Source organism: Sordaria macrospora, chromosome 2 (assembly GCF_033870435.1).
Source record: "Sordaria macrospora chromosome 2, complete sequence".
Taxonomy (NCBI): domain Eukaryota; kingdom Fungi; phylum Ascomycota; class Sordariomycetes; order Sordariales; family Sordariaceae; genus Sordaria; species Sordaria macrospora.
In genome coordinates, this window is record NC_089372.1 from 4398484 (window position 1) to 4416278 (window position 17795).

The following is a 17795-nucleotide window of genomic DNA, read 5'->3' on the forward strand; positions in this document are numbered from 1 at the left end:
ACCTCAACGGATATGGAGATATGCAATATCCGAGGTAATGGCGTAGGAGAGTCATCTCGTCCGGAAGTGAAAATTATACTTCGCTTCGTCGGTATAAGTGAGATATGATAGCTTCTTACCTGTCTTGCCAGAGTGAGTTAGCTGCTTGATCACGCAATTGCGAATAAGAATAAGAAGAGGAGGAAGAAAAAGCGCGATGGAGAAGCCTTTGGCATCACAGCAATAAGCAAGCACGGTTCTCCGGTTTCCAAGTATACCTTCAAGCTGAGTGGAAGTCCAGAAGCGACGCCTCTTCCAACACCCGCGGCGAAAGTAGAACATTGGCTAACCTAACTGTGTCCATGTATATACAACCCCGAAAATCACCGTCTCTGTCACGGTTTGTGGTGAACTGAAGTGGCGCCAGGCGAGCGGGTTGTTCTTTTTCTTTTCTTCTTGTTCCAAGTCGAGGCAAGGCTGTATTCGGAAACATGTCTCCCATTCGCTCGGTTGTTCTGGCCGACAAGTTGGTTTCGGTGATATAAGAGAACAAAAGAAACAAGACATAGATACCATCAGTGGGCGTCTTCGACACAGTGGAAGTGTCTTTTTGTTGTTTTTCTCTGTCCCTCTGCCCCGTGTGCTCATGATCAGGCTTTGAAGTCGGAGAGTACTTGAAATTTCTGTTGCGTTGCTGCTGCCTGCGTATAGTCTCGGATGAATGGAAACGCCTGGACGCCGTGATGAAGCTGGCCGATTGTGATGAATATGATGATCGTAAGCCAGAGTCGCTGTCAAACGGAGGTATGAAAAGTGGTCTTCAGAGGACGAGCATAAAGGGCCCATGCGGCACTGACGGCCCGTGGCACCTGCCCCATTATCTCGCAAAAGATATGCCATGTGAGGAAGTGAAGGTTTCTGTATCAGTGTCCTTGGTCATGTTCTCAGCACGTGTAGAACTCCGCATGACCCGCAGTCGGGCTACATAGGAAGGAGTGACTATCCCGTCTTTCCAGAATAGCAGCACAAACATAGGGTGAAACAGACGGAATCCGAATGATCGAAGAAACTACAAGACATTGCTGTCAAATGGACTAGGAGTCTTACGCTTCTCGTCAACATCTTTTCAAAACGCAATTATCCGGGCAATGTCCCGGTCCATCAAAAAGGAAGTGGCGAGTGAAAAGAAAAAAAAGACTAATTGAACTTTCACAACGCAGGGGAGGGAGCGTTAGTAAAGGAGAGCAAAAAACTATCTGAAGATACAAGAAACCAAGTTAGAAAAGTGTAGTACGGAAAAGGAAAAAAAAATCAAAAAAATGTTTTTGCACATGATCCGACTGAGGCTCGATCTCAGGACCTTCAGTGTGTTAGACTGACGTGATAACCAACTACACCATCGGACCAGTTAATTGTTGTTGTATAAAAGGCTGTGATTGAGTACTTATATACCCATATTACAAGAACACATCCATGTTCTTTACAATCGGACACACTCAGCAGCAAGCAATTCAAGTAGCAGCTAACTTTGACCTTGCTCAGTTTGTCCCGTCCCATTCATTACACTTCTGGCAGAGACTCCATCGACTGTCTTACCAGACCTCAACCAGGCATATCCCTGTTCTTCGAATCACGGAGCTCAAGGTCTTTGGATCAAAGGAGGAAAAGGATGTTCAGGATTGAAGACACTGCTCGAGCAATAAGCGATTATGCATCTCCAAAGAGTTCTTGTTTGACTGTAAAGACACTAATAAGTACCACATTTCCTCGTTCAGTTGAGGCCTCTGTACTTGTATATCTCGGCGCCACTTATTAAAGAACGGACACAGCATGCAGAGGAGGCAAGCAAGGGCGGAGACGACCAGACTCTGCTAAATGAATGGCAATGCTGGTATCATGGAATCCATCATATTCCGTAGACAATATAAGGATGAAGGGCCGTTTCGGCATTCAAGATAAACAGCCAACGATAATGAGCAGTTGTTGTTCATATTTTACGTGCAAGTGTCGTGGCTGATTGAGGTTATTGATGCCCATCCGTAGACTGAGAGAAGGGTGAGAAAGAAGCCTGGACATCAAACTGACTTGTTAGTCTCGGAAGGCATAGAGTGAGGTTCTGTATCTTCGACTTTGCCTGGCCTCGGGGAAATTTAGTCTTCGCGTTGCTCGTTCGAGTCAGTCGGTAGGTAAAGGGCGCTCTCAACAACCAGAAGTCAGATGAGTAAGGTCTAATCCGGGACCATTGTTTCCTTGTTTGTATGCCTGGGACTCAGCTCTGTTCATGTCCAGAATCGATATTGCAGATTGGGCCATTCGAAGTATCGTGTCCGAGCCTCCGCACCAAGAACCTGAGCTTGGGGAAAATATGTTCTGGGGCGTTCTGGCACGGGACATTCCCTTTGCACCTACTCAGCGTACCATAGCTAGCGTCTTGGACACATGGCAGCCTCGTTTCATTTGACAAGCGTGACTGGAGCCGGTGCATGAAAGAGGGATCGTTGTCAGCTAGGTTGGCAGGTGCGATGGGAATGTATCCCATCACCTTCATGAATTGTACGCGAAGGAGAAACTCAGAAATGGACGGTTGGTCAGATCTACACCGTAGACACCGAAGCAAATCTTAGAGAGAAAAGAACGGGCATGAACTGATTGCAGAATCTGGGAGGCCCTAAATAGTGTCCCTGCGAAAGACAGATGAAGCATGTGCACCAACCGATACACATAATGCTTGCCGAACTTTGGAAATGTTTCTGAGCCAGAGTTCAAGCAGAAGTCCATGAGATTAGGTCCGGCTTACGGCAGTATCAATCTTTTCGACCTGCATCCTAGTACTTGTTTCAGGTATTAACATGTGATCTTAGAAATAGCCCAGGTCGAACTAGGCAGCTACTTCAGGTTACAGATAGAGATGTTTGACCTTCAGGGCATGGGTGTTTACATCATAATTAAGCAAACCTTCACAACACCCTCACGGAGCAAGCAGACACGGCTGTAGCCAAGGGCAATTCTCAGGATAGACAACAGCATTGTGGGGTGATGCAAAAAGCGAGAGGGTATATGCGTGGTAACTCGTTCTTGATTCGCTGTTGCCGCGCCATGAACGTATCGTTGAAGCTTCATCGAGCATTCGATACGTCCACGCCGGAAACTCCGAGAATTCACGCTCAGCATAGTCACTAATGACCGAACCAGGGAATGCCATCCCTCTCCAAGGCATACATAGATCATCCACGAGCCCAATACCCGGGCAAAATTTTGTTCTCCCCCATATCATAGAAAGCATGTCAGTGGGACCTCCCTGCCTCCCTATAAAGCCGTAAACCCCCTGAAAAGAAAATGAACCGTGATGAGGCCCGAAAAGAGAATCGAATTGCCAATCGCCAATCTCCAGTTCTTCAGGTCCTGCAAGCACGACGTGAACCCGCGTGTTGCCCAGTTTTAGTAACACCACTTCCAAATATCCAAACCAAGAGAAAAAGTTAAATGACAAGAAATCCGAACTCGAGATACAAAGAAAATGGAGGAAGCACCCTCCCAAAGCGACCAGGGGATATCGTTAGCAAAAGCATGGAACAAACGAGAAAGAAGCAAAGAGATTCCGCGTATATAGTCGTCACTTAATCTTGAGTCGCATGTTCGTCGCCAAATGGACTCCTTTCCCGGTCTTTAGAGCCAGGGGAACCGGAGGTCCGGTCTGAGGCTCTCCTCGTTGATTGCTCGATTACTGCACTCAACGTTGCTGTGCTGTGGGTTGATGATCGGTCTACCGGGGGTGACGGGGGATCCGAGAAAGGCCCTTGATCCACGGCAGGCGAATCAATGATTATGGTCCCCATGTTAGAGTCTCGTCCTGCAGATGAGGCAGTGCTGGGCGAAGTTGCCGATGAATCAGCTGTTTTGGGTTTGACAGTGTTCACCTTCTTGACACTCCCTACACGAACGACCATGGCGCGAGCAGGCGTGGCGGTGTTCAAGAAGGTAGATCCCACGCTGAACGTGCTGTTCCTGCTATTTGTAGGACTCGGAGGGCGGAACCCGATGTACTTTTCGTAATTCACGCTCGGCACGGGTGGTGTTGCGCTGCCGCCGGAGTTGTTTGAAGAAGCTGATTTAACGCTGACCATAGCAGGTCTAGCCCGCATGCCGGTTTGAGCAGGTGTGATAACAACGTTTTTGCCGTAAATGGTAGACGCCACGCTAGAGCGCGGTGCATATGAGGTCCGGGCGTAGGAGGTCCGGTCTGTGAAAGCTGATATGCCGGAATACGTAGAGTCGCGCAGATCGCCGGGAACGAAGAAGTGCTGGTCTCCAGTAGCAGAGGGACTGCCGCCGTGGCCGATGGGAATCGGAGGCACGGGGGGAACGAGGACTGCCGGGGATGTTGGGGTTCGGTTCGTAACTCCAGGGATATAGGCTATCTGGATGATGTTGGATGCTCGGGTGAAAACGGTGGATGCTATCGAGCCAACGGTATGTGTTGAAGACCGGTTATCACGTCGCTGCGCAAAAGACTTCTCGGGGCCTTCGTCTCGAGCTTGCACTCCATCCCACTCCTCTGACACAACCGCTTGCCTCCTCGACTTGATGCAGTATCTCCAAACCAAATATGTGAGAATCGCAATCACAGCGACACCACCGACAACACCACCTGCAATGGCACCAACATTTGTGGAACTGCCTGCTGGCTTCGCATCATCTGAAGGCAGGTAGGCATTTGAGCCCGTATCTTCTTCAACAGCAAGACAAACCATGTGTCCACACTCCTTGCAACTCGGGAGGATGGTTATGCACGCAGTACCCTCCGGACAGGACGGGCACGTAAGTGGCACACTTTCATCGCACAGAACACAAGTCCCATCGCGTTTGAAGAGGTTGCTCACCACTGTCGGTACCGGTTAGATCATGCTTCTTCGACCAACTCCTCTAGCGGAAAACATACCATTCTGTGACATCGCGACGACCGCCATTTTCACCGATCTATGACGCTTTGCGTCGTGCCAAAGAAACGTGGTTGAGTATTTCAGCGTGAAAGTAATTGGTTTCTCAGATCGGCGCGTATGTCGATAAGTTAATCGGACATGAACAAATGACCGCCCGGAGACCTGTGAATCGGATGAATAATGGAGCCCGTCAGGAATCGAGATGAGAGTCCGGCCGTCAATATGGTATTGTTGCGGGCGTGGCAGCCGGTTCGTTGCTTAACGCTCACAGCGTCGCCGTGAGAGATGACTGATGTCGGAACTGAGGGGAGGATGAGTTGCTTCGCTAGGGGTATTGTCGTCGAGTCGCGATAGGTAGGTTCAATGAAGCGAGTCGTCGGAATGGGTCGGGTAATGAGAGGTGAGTGGTGAGTGGTGGCGGATGAAGAAAACGAGTGACTGGGAGGCTAGCTCGGCAAAAGAATCGAAGGCGTAAACAAGAAATCAAGAGGGCATCTCTGATGGGGTCCCTTGAAGAACTTGAACAAGGCGCGGAGCAAAAAGCAGCGAAAAGGGAAAAGAAGTCGTCGGGTCGCAGAAACGTTGACGTGGATTGTGTGCGTGGTCAACGACTGGCGACTGGAACTGGAAGCGTTGTTGGTTGGTTGCTACTGCTGAAGTGTTGTTGCTGCAGTAGTGGCGGAGAACCTGGAAGTTGGGACCCAGGGAGAGGAATTGGCCTTCTTTGAGAGAGTCGAGGGCCCTGGACTGCACCTGCCACCACCATCCAACCAAGCAGCCGCACCAACGCACCTCGGGCTGGCACGGCGTGGTTCCTGGCTTTCCACTTTCTCCCGTTCCTGGTGCGTGCCTCCACTCTCCGCACTCTCCACTCACTCACTTCACGTGTGCCTGTTATTCCTGCACTGTGCATCTCATTTGCGGAAGGGGTTGCCAGTGTACCAGCACCGCTGTAGCTATGCCCTTGCCGCGACGCCGGCCAGCGAAACCAGATGCCTTTTGCGCCCGTGGTACCTTGACGGCTTCTCGACCACCTGTCTCTTACAGTGCCAGGATTGCTGAAGGAGCTGAGGGAGCGTCCCAAGTCCACTAGCGTGGCCTGTTCAGTAATTCTGGTGGAGCCCTTTTTGTTTGGAAGGAAACGTTCTGGAGGCGCAGCGGCGCCTCTTATTGGCTGGCTGAGACAAAGCCTGGACTTGCTACCACCTGCCCACGCGGTTCCTTAGTGCCAAGTCCTCCCGCGCGCTCATCTGCACCCTTCCCCTCTTTTCATAAAATCGAGATCAAAGGATTGCCTTTTAAGTTCTTTCCGCCGTTAGGTTCCTGCCCGCTCCGAGCTCATCAACCCGCCCCAAAGTACCGATCGAGGGAAGCAATCTGAAAGGCAATGCGATTAAGCTCTGGACGGGAAGCATATTGACGAGGAAAAGGTCGACCTATAAGGTATGGATTCGCAAGATGTGATGATATGGATGAGAATGGAGCCAATCACCGGCGTCAGCAAAGGGTCTTCCCTGTCGTGCTTGGCCGCAACTCCATCAGCTTCGGAAGTTAGATGGCTCGAATATGGCTGCCAATCTCGACCAATTGGCGTTACGGAGATGTGCCTCTTTCACCTCGAGTCTCTCGTCAAACTACCGATTTTCTCGCTTTCTCAGCCTAGTGAGGGCTTGCAGATCCCTTTCCCCTCTCAGTCATCTTTGGGACTTCGCTTGGCAGCATGTCAGCTTCACGCAAATGCTTCATGTCACAGAGGCAGCAGAGGCATCGCAAAATTAACCAGCAAAATCATTCTACCTCCACCATCATGTTTCCGCCTCTCAGGTTTGGGTCGAGATCGTAAGGTTCATGGTATCCATATATGTCGGCATTAGTACTTGGTTGCAATACGCCGTATCTGCCGAATTCACATTGGTCCAGTTTCTTTATTTTCCCACGATACTCTATATTGCCCCGCAGTTCCATGCTCACCCTTCAAGACAGACGATATGATCCCCGATCCTTGATGACTTCCCCATTGAGGAACGGCTTCGGTGTTGTGGGCAATCTACTCCGTGGGCATCGCTCATCTCGTGTCGTCTTGGGGCCCCATGCCGTGGAACCTCACTCACTTTCGCCTATAGACCTGCGCAACTGAACCACAAAGCACAACCGTTACACGGATCACCAGGTCGATGAACGCCCATAGGGTACGCTAACCATTTCGGCTGCATCTGTACGCAGTAGCACATCACGCGCATTTGGTTAAACTTGGCGATGCTATGGATAAGGGGTGTATGGCCTTCCGAAAGACGACCCTGCTACGAACGGGCTGCATTTTCGGGACAACCTTCCAGAACAAAGACGACCAAGACGAACGGTGTACCCGAGCACCGGAGAGCGGGACCACCCCTCCGCTCCGGGGTCAACGTGTTCGCTTCGGAACTGAGGTCGAGTGGCACTGGCTGTTCAGAGTCAGGTCCGAAGGTGGCGGACGGCATTGTGCAGATATCAAACTCGAAAAGTATCGCCCCTGGCCCCGGAATATGCAACAAAAACTTTCCCACTTGAAGAGGCAAAAGAAGCCCTACTTGGTTTGTGGTTTGCTTCTATGCCCTCAGCAATCCTGGAGAGCAACAAGGGAGCTTTGTAGTGAAACCGCTTTTCATGAAACGGACTTGACCGACAATAGGCGAAAAGCGAATCGGCCGCGGCAGGGAATTATCACGTACCGGCATTTGTTGCGGATTGCAAGGTGATGGGGATTTCTCGGACTCCAACGAATGGTCATGCCATATAACTGGTGTCATTGCGGCTCTCTGACGGCAGACACGACTACCATAGCGTCAAACATCGGCGACGACACATCTTCGCGGACACAGACATACAATATGTCCTTAAAATGGGAAGCTTGTTGTTCCGAAAGGTCGATCAGGTCCTCCAGGAAAGCCGACCCAAGCGACGTCAAGAAGTCCTCACGCCGTCAGCCGCCAGGGGAGCTTGAGACAAACCGTCAGCATATGTCGTCGAAAACGACGCACTCAACCGTACGAATTGTCGCTGATATCAGATTGCGCAACCGCGTACCGCCGTAGCTATGCGTTCTTCGACACACTGGTGACTCGAGGGCTTCGCACTTATATAGGTAGTTCCTCTTCTAGGTACACCACCGTTTGAGCAAGATGGGACCGAAAGATCAGTAGACCGGTGCCGCTCGTCAGAACCCTAGGGGCAGGATGTTTGGCAACCCTTTCGTGAGCATTCACGCAACATTTCTTCACTTCCAGAAAAGCAGCAAACAAGCGCACAAGGCTACGGTAAGCAAACCAAAATGTGCAATATTCGACATGCAGCCGGAACCGCGCTTGATGGTTCAACAAAGTTCCACATTGGAAAGCCTAGCTGTACATACGTACGTTCATGTGCTTGCCTGCCTGCCTGCCTGCCTGCCAGCGGCCCGCTGCCTGAGTGGTGCTTTGCTTCGCCTCGGACATGGCCCCAGCCAAATGCTCTTGTTCCCTCGTGTTGGTGTTGTGCCTCCGTTCAGGGTCTTCCAAGCCTTCTTTTTTAGCGACGATCATGGCACTGTGCTATTTTTGGACGAGGGCGCGCGCGGCTCTGGGCAGCTACTAGCAGCGAAGAGCCCCCCTTTTCTTTTCCTCTCTTGTGCGCCAACAGCAACGGAAATTGAGCCTACAGAAATACGGACGGCTCTAAACAATCGCCAATATCTTGAGTTGTGCCCCGCGAAATTCCAGGTATTCTCTTGCCCATATCCAGTATCCAGCGCGGCCACCGGCACCAAATGGACACAGGACCGAATCAGTCCGTTTCCATTGAAAGCGAGCAAATGAGAAAACCTAGGTAAGAACGGTTCTCAACTGAGTCTAACCTATCATCGTCGTCATCATCATCAGTTCTGGGATATCATGTCAAACATCGAACGAACAGCGGTCTCCCCGCCATTTTTCGCATGTACACTTTTAGAGGCATACACGCGGTCACAAAGCAGCAGCATGTGCTATGCAATGCCAGTTGGCCGCAGCTGGTACTGGTAAGCTTTCAAGGTCGCGTGTCACTCCAAAAAGAATCAAAATACAATCAGCTGCCACTTGCCAGCCCAACCCGTGAGAAGTTGGAAATTAAAGTGAATTAGTGATGCGTCGACATGTTTTGACTTTTGGAGATGGGTGGGTAGCGCTGCTGTTTCAGACTTCGCGGTAAACCAAGTTGACCTGCAATGCAAGAAGTAGGGGGCTTCTTATTTTACTGGGTGCTGGGCGCAGCTTATGACAGAAGCTGGGACCTGTTCCGTCGTGGGTTATCGGCAAAAATGTCCCAGCTTTTCTGTCCTTGACTGCGTGAGTGCTGGATTGCTAGGGGGCAAAATGGAGGGGGAAAACTGGGAGGTGGACAACCGGGACGATCCAGTCGGCGAGGGTTGACCCTGATATCATTGTGCCGCGATGTGTGGCAGCCACTATATATCAAGTTGGAGGGTCATTGATAAAAACCTGAGAAGCCAGATTTTCATAGGTGATCAAGTGATGAAGTGTCGTCTTTTTGAAGCTTCAAAGGTGGGATCAAATTTGGAGATGTCGACTCGATCGATAACATTGCGCCCAGGCTTTAGAATTGGAGTTTGGACCCTGAAAGAAGCGGAGGAATATGGTAGATCCCCAATCCCCACGCACCTGCCCATCAGTGCCTGCTTGAGCATGAAAATCGGTGTCAATCACGGTCGCAGCTGTACTGATCCGGTGCTATGGACAGCAGACAGACAATGGAACTCATGCATAAAACTCGTAAAGAAAGCCAAAGGGGACAAACGGCAGGAGCAGCCAAGCGGAAGCCAAACGTGCATTGTGCAGAACGCCGGCTACTGCTTTTGAAAAAGGTCAAAGAAACATTATTCGACATTTTGGGACGATCAAAGAAAGTTGCATCAATTGCCCCCCTTTTCGCACAATGTTGGACAAAAGAAAGTTGAAACCAACCTGGAAGTGGCACGAGAAAGAAAGCAGCAAAAGTCGCCATCGTTCTTCGTTTTCCATACGATGGGTCATGAAACGAATCTGAGATGCCCAAGACTTTGTGGGACTCAGGGGCTCGACGGAACTCCTATCCGTTTAGCGTAGGGACGGCTTGGTAGTTGGTACCGCTGTACTTGTACACACAGGTGCAGCGGCATGAGCGGGCAGAGGCGGGACAGAAAACATGGGACGGCAACACGACGACTGACGTAGGCCGGCTTCAATTTTCACAACATCCATCCCCTTCATTCAGAGAGTTCAACACGGAGTGGCTATCATCGTGATGAGCAGCGCCAACCAACGCCCAGAATCAAGACGATACATTCACGACATTTTCAATGTCGAAACCCGAGCCAGTTGAAGCCATCTCGCAATGGGATTGCATGGATGCATTCCTTGAGTTGGTGGGGCCAGCCATCCAGGTCCATCTTGGCCACTCGTTGATGCTCTTTTTAGAGGTGATTGTATCCCTGCAGCATTCGCCAGAGGAGGTTGCTAAGCCACGCCCTCCTGAGCAGTGAGCGCCGTCCAGTGCTTGAGGGAGTGCCCGTTGCGTTGCTCCTTTTTCCGTATTGTGTGGGTGTTTGGTTGACACTTCACCTCCAGTCCAGTGCCAATGTTTATAACGAGCGAAAAAGACCGGGACCTGCAATGACCTGTGAGGACCTGCAATGACTTGGACCAGGGGCATTCTCCGAAATCCCCACTCCTCCTGCCCTGGGCTTCCAAGCTAGAACAACCTGAACCTACAATACCAATACCTCACTGACCGACCCGTTGCTCTCCTGAGATCTTGAAACCAGGTTTTTGCCATTTTGTTTTGTTTTCTCTTCCTGCCCATCACGAAGCAGAGGCATGTCCTGTTAGCATCGACACGTCCTGTCCCGTCTCTCGCTATCTTACTTGACGCAAATCCATCCTATCGCCTGCCCGGCTTCATCCACTTTTCCCGCAGCATCTCGACGGCAGCTTTTGTTTGACCGGGAAGTCTTTGCCAGCCACTTTTGGTCTTGGATCCCCTCCAGTCAGTCGCCAGTCTCCAGCTGACATCCATTCCCGCCTCGCCATTGTTTGCTGCCAACTCTCTCTCCGCGCCCACCTATCCGGAGAAAGAAGTCCAGCCCCGCTGTTCAGTCCTCTCTGCACCAGCACACCGCGACCATTTCTTTGACCTCCTGGCCGGCGAAGGGCGTTTCGACCGCCAACCCAACTCTCCATAATTATCCGACAGTCAATACCTTGTAATTCAACTTTCTGCTACAGCATCAGCATCTAAGCTCCATCAGTATTCGAGCAACCTCGACTTCCGCTCTTCCCAGTCCCTATTCCACGGTCCGCAACCATGGCGTACCACGGTCGGGGCGACGGCTATGAAGGCCACCAGTTACAAGATCTGCCCGGTGGGAACAACCAGGTAAGTTGATTCTTTGTCAGACAGGAAATACCTGATGTATCCGTGTTAACTCAAACCTCTTGATTCAGGGCGACCAGCACGACGATGCGCAAGCCCCCTTCCTCTCCGAAAGCCATATGCCTTACGACAACGGCCGCTTGGGCGCCGATACACCTCCAGTTCGCCCTGTCTCGGCCTATAGCTTGACGGAATCCTATGTTCCTAATGCTGGCACCACGCGAGCCGGTGTCGCTGTCAACCCTACCCCGCCACCTCATGGGGGTTATGGCGGCGGCGGCGTCAGCAGCGGCGTCGATCAGGGATACAACTATGGTGGTGATTATGCAACAGACCCGGCCTACAGGGCGTCCACCGTTGATGACGACGATAGCTGGCTCCGTCGTCAGCAGGTCAACGCTGCCCCCGGCGGTGGCCTGAAGCGTTATGCCACCAGAAAGGTCAAGCTCGTTCAGGGTTCCGTGTTGAGTCTTGACTATCCCGTTCCTAGTGCCATCAGAAACGCTGTTCAGCCTAAGTACCGCGATGAGGAGGGCAACAACGAGGAGTTCTTCAAGATGCGCTACACTGCCGCCACTTGCGATCCCAACGACTTCACGCTCAAGAACGGTTACGATTTGCGCCCTCGCATGTACAACAGACACACCGAGCTTCTCATCGCCATTACGTACTACAACGAAGACAAGGTCCTGCTATCCAGAACGCTGCACTCCGTCATGACGAACATCCGCGATATCGTAAACCTGAAGAAGTCCTCTTTCTGGAACCGCGGAGGACCGGCGTGGCAGAAGATTGTCGTTTGCTTGGTTTTCGACGGTATTGAAAAGACAGACAAGAACGTTCTCGATGTTCTGGCCACCATTGGTGTTTACCAGGATGGCGTTGTCAAGAAGGACGTTGACGGCAAGGAGACTGTTGCACACATTTTCGAGTACACAACCCAGCTTTCCGTCACACCAAACCAGGCGCTCATCCGGCCCGTGGATGACGGCCCGCAGACACTGCCCCCTGTGCAGTTCATTTTCTGCTTGAAGCAGAAGAACACCAAGAAGATCAATTCTCATCGTTGGCTGTTCAATGCTTTCGGCCGTATCCTCAATCCTGAGGTGTGCATTCTCCTGGATGCCGGTACCAAGCCCAGTCCCAAGTCTCTCTTGGCTCTTTGGGAGGGTTTCTACAACGACAAGGATCTTGGCGGTGCTTGCGGTGAAATCCACGCCATGTTGGGCAAGGGCGGCAAGAAGTTGCTCAACCCCCTGGTCGCCGTTCAGAACTTCGAGTACAAGATCTCCAACATTCTCGACAAGCCGCTGGAAAGTGCTTTCGGTTACGTCTCTGTGTTGCCCGGTGCCTTCTCGGCTTACCGTTTCAGAGCCATCATGGGCCGGCCTTTGGAGCAGTACTTCCACGGTGACCACACCCTGTCCAAGCTTTTGGGCAAGAAGGGTATCGAGGGTATGAACATCTTCAAGAAGAACATGTTCTTGGCCGAAGATCGTATTCTCTGCTTTGAACTGGTCGCCAAGGCTGGTCAGAAGTGGCATTTGAGCTACATCAAGGCTGCCAAGGGTGAGACTGATGTGCCCGAAGGTGCGCCCGAGTTCATCTCTCAGCGTCGTCGTTGGCTCAACGGTTCCTTCGCCGCCAGTTTGTACTCTCTTATGCATTTCGGAAGAATGTACAAGAGCGGTCATAACATCGTCCGCATGTTCTTCTTCCACGTTCAACTCATCTACAACATCGCAAACGTCATCTTCACATGGTTCTCACTCGCTTCCTACTGGCTCACCACAACTGTCATCATGGATCTTGTCGGTACCCCGGTTACGGCTTCCGACTCTTCGGCAGAACATCACGGTTGGCCCTTCGGTGACACGGTAACGCCCTTCTTCAACGCGGTTCTCAAGTACATCTACCTGGCATTCGTCATTCTGCAGTTTATCCTTGCATTGGGTAATAGGCCGAAGGGTTCCAAGTGGACATACATCACGTCGTTCATCGTCTTCTCGCTCATTCAGTCTTACATCTTGGTCTTGTCTGGTTATCTTGTTGCCCGCGCGTTCTCCGTACCGCTCGACGAACAGTTACAGCTAGACAACGCTAAGAACGCAATGGCTTCACTCTTCGGCGGTTCAGGATCAGCAGGTGTCATTTTGGTGGCGTTGGTGACCATCTACGGTCTTTACTTCTTGGCCTCCTTCATGTACCTCGATCCCTGGCACATGTTCCACTCGTACCCTTACTACATGCTCCTCATGTCGACCTATATCAACATCCTCATGGTCTACGCCTTCAACAATTGGCACGACGTTTCGTGGGGTACCAAGGGTTCGGATAAGAACGAGGCACTGCCGTCCGCCAACGTCAGCAAGGGTGAGAAGGACGAGGCGGTGGTGGAGGAGATTGAGAAGCCGCAGGAGGATATCGACCAGCAGTTCGAGGCCACGGTCAGGCGCGCTCTTGCTCCGTACAAGGAAGACGACACGCCGGAGCCTAAGGATCTCGAGGACTCGTACAAATCTTTCAGAACCATGCTCGTTGTGACTTGGCTGTTTTCCAACTGCATCCTCGCTGTTGTTATCACGAGTGACAACTTTAACTCATTTGGCATCGGGGTAAGCATTGCTCTTCCCATTCTTTTGACTTTGGACAACTTACTAACATATCTCAATAGCAAACCGCGTCCGCGAGAACTGCCTGGTTCTTCAAGTTCCTTCTCTTCGCTACTGGCGCTCTCTCTGTTGTCCGCTTTATTGGCTTCTGTTGGTTCCTTGGCAGGACCGGTATCATGTGCTGCTTCGCTCGTCGCTAAGCAAGAAAATCCAAAGATACGATGTTTTACAGAGCCTAAAAGGGAGGAGGAAGGAAGGCGGTTTGCTGCTTTCTGTGGGGCGGCAAGGCGTCATGGTAGGGTAGTATCGTGAAACGGAACGGTTCAAAAAGCCTACTTTCTATTACTATGTAGTATCAAATGTTGGCTTCTCTTTTTTCTGGTACGAAGGCTGTGTGGCGGTGTTTCGCATAGTTGGGGTAAACTATTACTTGCTTGTTTGTTGGTTTGTTGGGCGTGACAAATTATAGATGGAACAAAATGGGACACACTCTTTGACATATGGTTATTGTTTTTAATCTGGGCTGATTTTGCAAATGACTTGTAGATGGGAGCCAGCATGCGTCGCTTGATGTTGACCTTCAATGTCTTTGTAGAGCTGGGTTAGGCCATGCGTACTATGTCCAAATGTATTGGGCATCGGCCAGGGCGTTTTCTGCTTGTTTCGTTTGTTTGAGTTCGGACAAATTATGAAATTTAGTATCACACATCTTGAGATAATCGCGCAGTTTATGTGACGTACGTATCTTGCTATGGCATACAGTGTCCAGTGAAGCAAATCACGGATGATGCGGCCGGAGTGATGGACGGAAGATACGGGACTTGGACGGAGGTGCCGACCGTGCCAGAGCGGCGATAGAGCGTGTAATTTTCGGGATGTATTGTACGGTACCATAGGTATTACCCAGCTTCCAAATTTACCGGGGGGTTGCCGCTACGGAACCCACTGTAACGATGAGATCACCGAATACCGCCGATTTTGCGCCCGAGGATTGACTATTTCCCAGTTGCTGTTTACTCCTCTGATTTGTTTTTATCGTAGAAATCTACCCATCTTGACGGCTGGTTTAAAAATGTTCTAGAGGTGTTGCAGAGACCTCAACGTTGCTGACGTGACGGAACCTTACGGTATCAGCAACAGCGGACCAATCTGGAAGCGCCTGCCGGCCGGGCGCTTTGCCTTTTTGTTATCGAGTGCCCCTCATCAAGGTGCCTGTCAGGTCCTTAAACGCCATCAGTTGGGTTTTATCATATCACGTATCGCGAACCTTGGATTTAGCATCGCACCTGCCACTGCAGTTCCTGTCAAATCTAGCGCCAACAAGAATCGACGGCTTGACACATTTTGAAGCTTCCGTCTGCACTCCAGTAACCTCTCTTGTCGTTGGTAGCGTAGTCCAGCTGCACGTTTAAGCTTTTTGGTCTAGTTTGACACATTCCCGTCTTGTCTCGTTCGATCTTTCCCCTGACACACACCTTACGCACGACCGGTCCGTCATCTTTTGATCGATCGGAAATACCTGACTTGACATACACCGCCCACACGCACGCAACGCAACGCAACGCAACGCAACGCAGACTCCTTCACCTCTCCTCCTGCAACCTTCGCGTCCTCCTGTAATCTGACACCGACCTACCAACCTTACCTACCGCGTACATTATCTCCATCTCCGTCCTCTTTTTAACAGCCACCTCTACCTTTCCCGCTCGAGCCCAAACCGATCCCTCCCTTCGACGACCTTGTCCCTCGGCGCCTACACGACTTTGAAGTCTGCTGGCACCCGCATCGCATATACATATCCGACAAGCAAACACACTCGCGGATCCGCGGCAGGGACACAGCACAGTCGAGATGTTGAAGATTTGGTCCATGGTACGGAACACCACAAATACTTCGATCCCCCTCCCATCAAGCTGGGCGCGCATGATTCGATGTGCTCATGCTTCAGACACCCCGAGACAGGATGTGCGACACTATGATTGCTGACACGATCTTGATAAACTATGTAGAAGAAGGAGCAGCAGAAGGCCGAGAATGCGGCTGGAGCTGAAAGTGGTGGCAAGAAGAAGAAGGTTACGGCGGCGCAGTTGCGGGTGCAGAAAGGTACGTCAGAGCGATCCGCTCCGACAGCTATAGAGAGAGAATCATCCAGCTAACGCCATGTTGCCCTCCTCACGGGGCGGTAACGTCAAAACAACAGATCTCAGCGAACTTTCACTAGGCAGCACAATGAAGACCGAGTTTCCGGACCCCGACGACATCCTCAACTTCATACTCTACATCGAGCCGGACGAGGGCATGTACAAGGGCGGCAAGTTCAGCTTCACCTTCAACATCACGCCCAACTTCCCGCACGAGCCGCCCAAGGTGCAGTGCCGCGAAAAGATCTACCACCCCAACATCGACCTCGAGGGCAAGGTGTGCCTCAACATCCTGCGCGAGGACTGGAAACCCGTGCTCAACCTGAACGCCGTCATCGTCGGCCTGCAGTTCCTCTTCCTCGAGCCCAACGCGAGCGATCCCCTGAACAAGGAGGCGGCCGAGGATCTGCGGTCCAACAGGGAAGGGTTCAAGCGCAACGTCAGGACAGCCATGTCGGGCGGCAATGTCAAGGATCAGACGTATGAGCGGGTTGTTTCCCAGTAGGTATCGGGAACCCAATCAAGCGGAAAGACTCATCATCATAAGAAACACAAACATCAGAAGTACTAGGCCCGTGCGTTCACCTTTCACCTCTTTTCTCAGCCTCAGCCTCAAAAAGTTCTCAGCTCGCCTTTTCAGCTTTTCAGCCTCAGCGCCTGCCTGTCTTATCTAGATCTAAGCGAACTGCCCATTGTGGGATAGCCCCAGATTCCATAAGGATTGTACAGGATGGCCCGGGAATCGGGATAAACACACGCCATGCTTGGCGTGCAGAATGGAGCATTGGAGTGTGGGAGTGGAACTGCTGTGCTGCTCTGTCAGTGGATGGACGGGCTCGCTGGCTCGCTCGCTCGCTTTCCGCTGTCAGGCAGTTGGTCACCAGCAGTTCCCTTATCTGTTTAAGGCTGATGGTATGGTGTTGGGCAGGCGGGGAAGGGGTGAAACCAGACGGACGGGGTCGCAGGGCGGGAGCTACGCATGTAGTGTAGGGTACCTGACACGCCGAACTCCCCGGATCTACCTTACCCAAACATGGAAGCTCCCTAAGCTAAGTTCTAGGCTTTTCTGCGGGCGGGTATGTAGTGTAGAGCGGGAAGACGAGGGACTGAGACTGGGACGTACCTATATTGGTTGGAAGCGAAGGGAGGGGAAGGGGGAGGGGAAGAAGACTGGGGAATGCTAGAAGCGGATTCATTAAAGCGGCGTTTTTTTTCTTTCTATGACGAATGGACACGAGACGATTTTCAATGACTAGAGAAGTGGTGTTCTGAATTCCCACCTGTACTTTTCGGTTGTTTCGCCTGAGTTTCTGTTTTCCATGAGGTTCATCTAGCGGCGTACTTAACCAGTCATACCCATCTTTATCATAGACTCATTCTCCCATGCTGTTAGTTTGCTCGTGGATGATTTCTTTGCAGTCGATGGGAGTCTGACAAAGTGTTGTAAGTTCCTCGCACACAAGCTGACGCCCAGAGTCGATATTGAAAAAGAAATTGTCAAGACACATTGACCAGAAAACCAACGATGTTGTTGCCAGTATGTCAGTCAAAATCAAAGGGCTACCTTCTTGAACATTGTTTACCCCAACCACTCAACACAAAACCCAACGCCACGATCTTCAAAATGCTCCGAATATCGGTCCAATTCACATGTCACCCGAATACCCCTGAAATCCAGACTCCATACTAACCCTCACCTC

The 17795-nt window shown here is 51.3% G+C and overlaps 3 protein-coding genes and 1 non-coding gene across 4 annotated transcripts; 2 read left to right on the top strand and 2 right to left on the bottom strand.

Moving 5' to 3' along the window:
- Positions 1-1311: 1311 nt before the first annotated feature.
- On the bottom strand, positions 1312-1385 carry SMAC4_13275. Its single transcript has one exon. It is a non-coding gene; the product is annotated as a tRNA-Val (tRNA).
- A 1411-nt stretch (positions 1386-2796) lies between these two features.
- SMAC4_03108 (uncharacterized protein) lies at positions 2797-6215 on the bottom strand. The gene is made up of 2 exons (XM_066089890.1): positions 4919-6215; positions 2797-4861 (listed from the first exon to the last, which is right to left on the bottom strand). The coding sequence occupies exons 1-2, from the start codon at positions 4944-4946 to the stop codon at positions 3597-3599; spliced, it is 1293 nt and encodes a 430-aa protein (XP_065946204.1). The 5' UTR covers positions 4947-6215; the 3' UTR covers positions 2797-3596.
- A 3957-nt stretch (positions 6216-10172) lies between these two features.
- SMAC4_03109 (uncharacterized protein) lies at positions 10173-15019 on the top strand. Its single transcript, XM_003349473.2, has 3 exons — positions 10173-11345; positions 11414-13957; positions 14017-15019. The coding sequence occupies exons 1-3, from the start codon at positions 11274-11276 to the stop codon at positions 14152-14154; spliced, it is 2754 nt and encodes a 917-aa protein (XP_003349521.1). The 5' UTR covers positions 10173-11273; the 3' UTR covers positions 14155-15019.
- An 81-nt stretch (positions 15020-15100) lies between these two features.
- On the top strand, positions 15101-17395 carry SMAC4_03110 (uncharacterized protein). The gene is made up of 3 exons (XM_024655365.2): positions 15101-15826; positions 15964-16057; positions 16155-17395. The coding sequence occupies exons 1-3, from the start codon at positions 15806-15808 to the stop codon at positions 16598-16600; spliced, it is 561 nt and encodes a 186-aa protein (XP_024511262.1). The 5' UTR covers positions 15101-15805; the 3' UTR covers positions 16601-17395.
- The last annotated feature ends 400 nt before the right edge of the window (positions 17396-17795 follow it).

Bases quoted from the DNA above. Each gene is read 5' to 3' on its own strand.
- SMAC4_03108 (XM_066089890.1), bottom strand. From the start codon at position 4,946: ATGGCGGTCGTCGCGATGTCACAGAATG. The intron at 4,862-4,918 runs GTATGTTTTCCG...CGGTACCGACAG, and splicing joins CGTCGCGATGTCACAGAATG to TGGTGAGCAACCTCTTCAAA.
- SMAC4_03109 (XM_003349473.2), top strand. From the start codon at position 11,274: ATGGCGTACCACGGTCGGGGCGACGGCTATGAAGGCCACCAGTTACAA. The intron at 11,346-11,413 runs GTAAGTTGATTC...CTCTTGATTCAG, and splicing joins TGCCCGGTGGGAACAACCAG to GGCGACCAGCACGACGATGC. The intron at 13,958-14,016 runs GTAAGCATTGCT...ATATCTCAATAG, and splicing joins TTAACTCATTTGGCATCGGG to CAAACCGCGTCCGCGAGAAC.
- SMAC4_03110 (XM_024655365.2), top strand. From the start codon at position 15,806: ATGTTGAAGATTTGGTCCATG. The intron at 15,827-15,963 runs GTACGGAACACC...TAAACTATGTAG, and splicing joins TGTTGAAGATTTGGTCCATG to AAGAAGGAGCAGCAGAAGGC. The intron at 16,058-16,154 runs GTACGTCAGAGC...TCAAAACAACAG, and splicing joins GCAGTTGCGGGTGCAGAAAG to ATCTCAGCGAACTTTCACTA.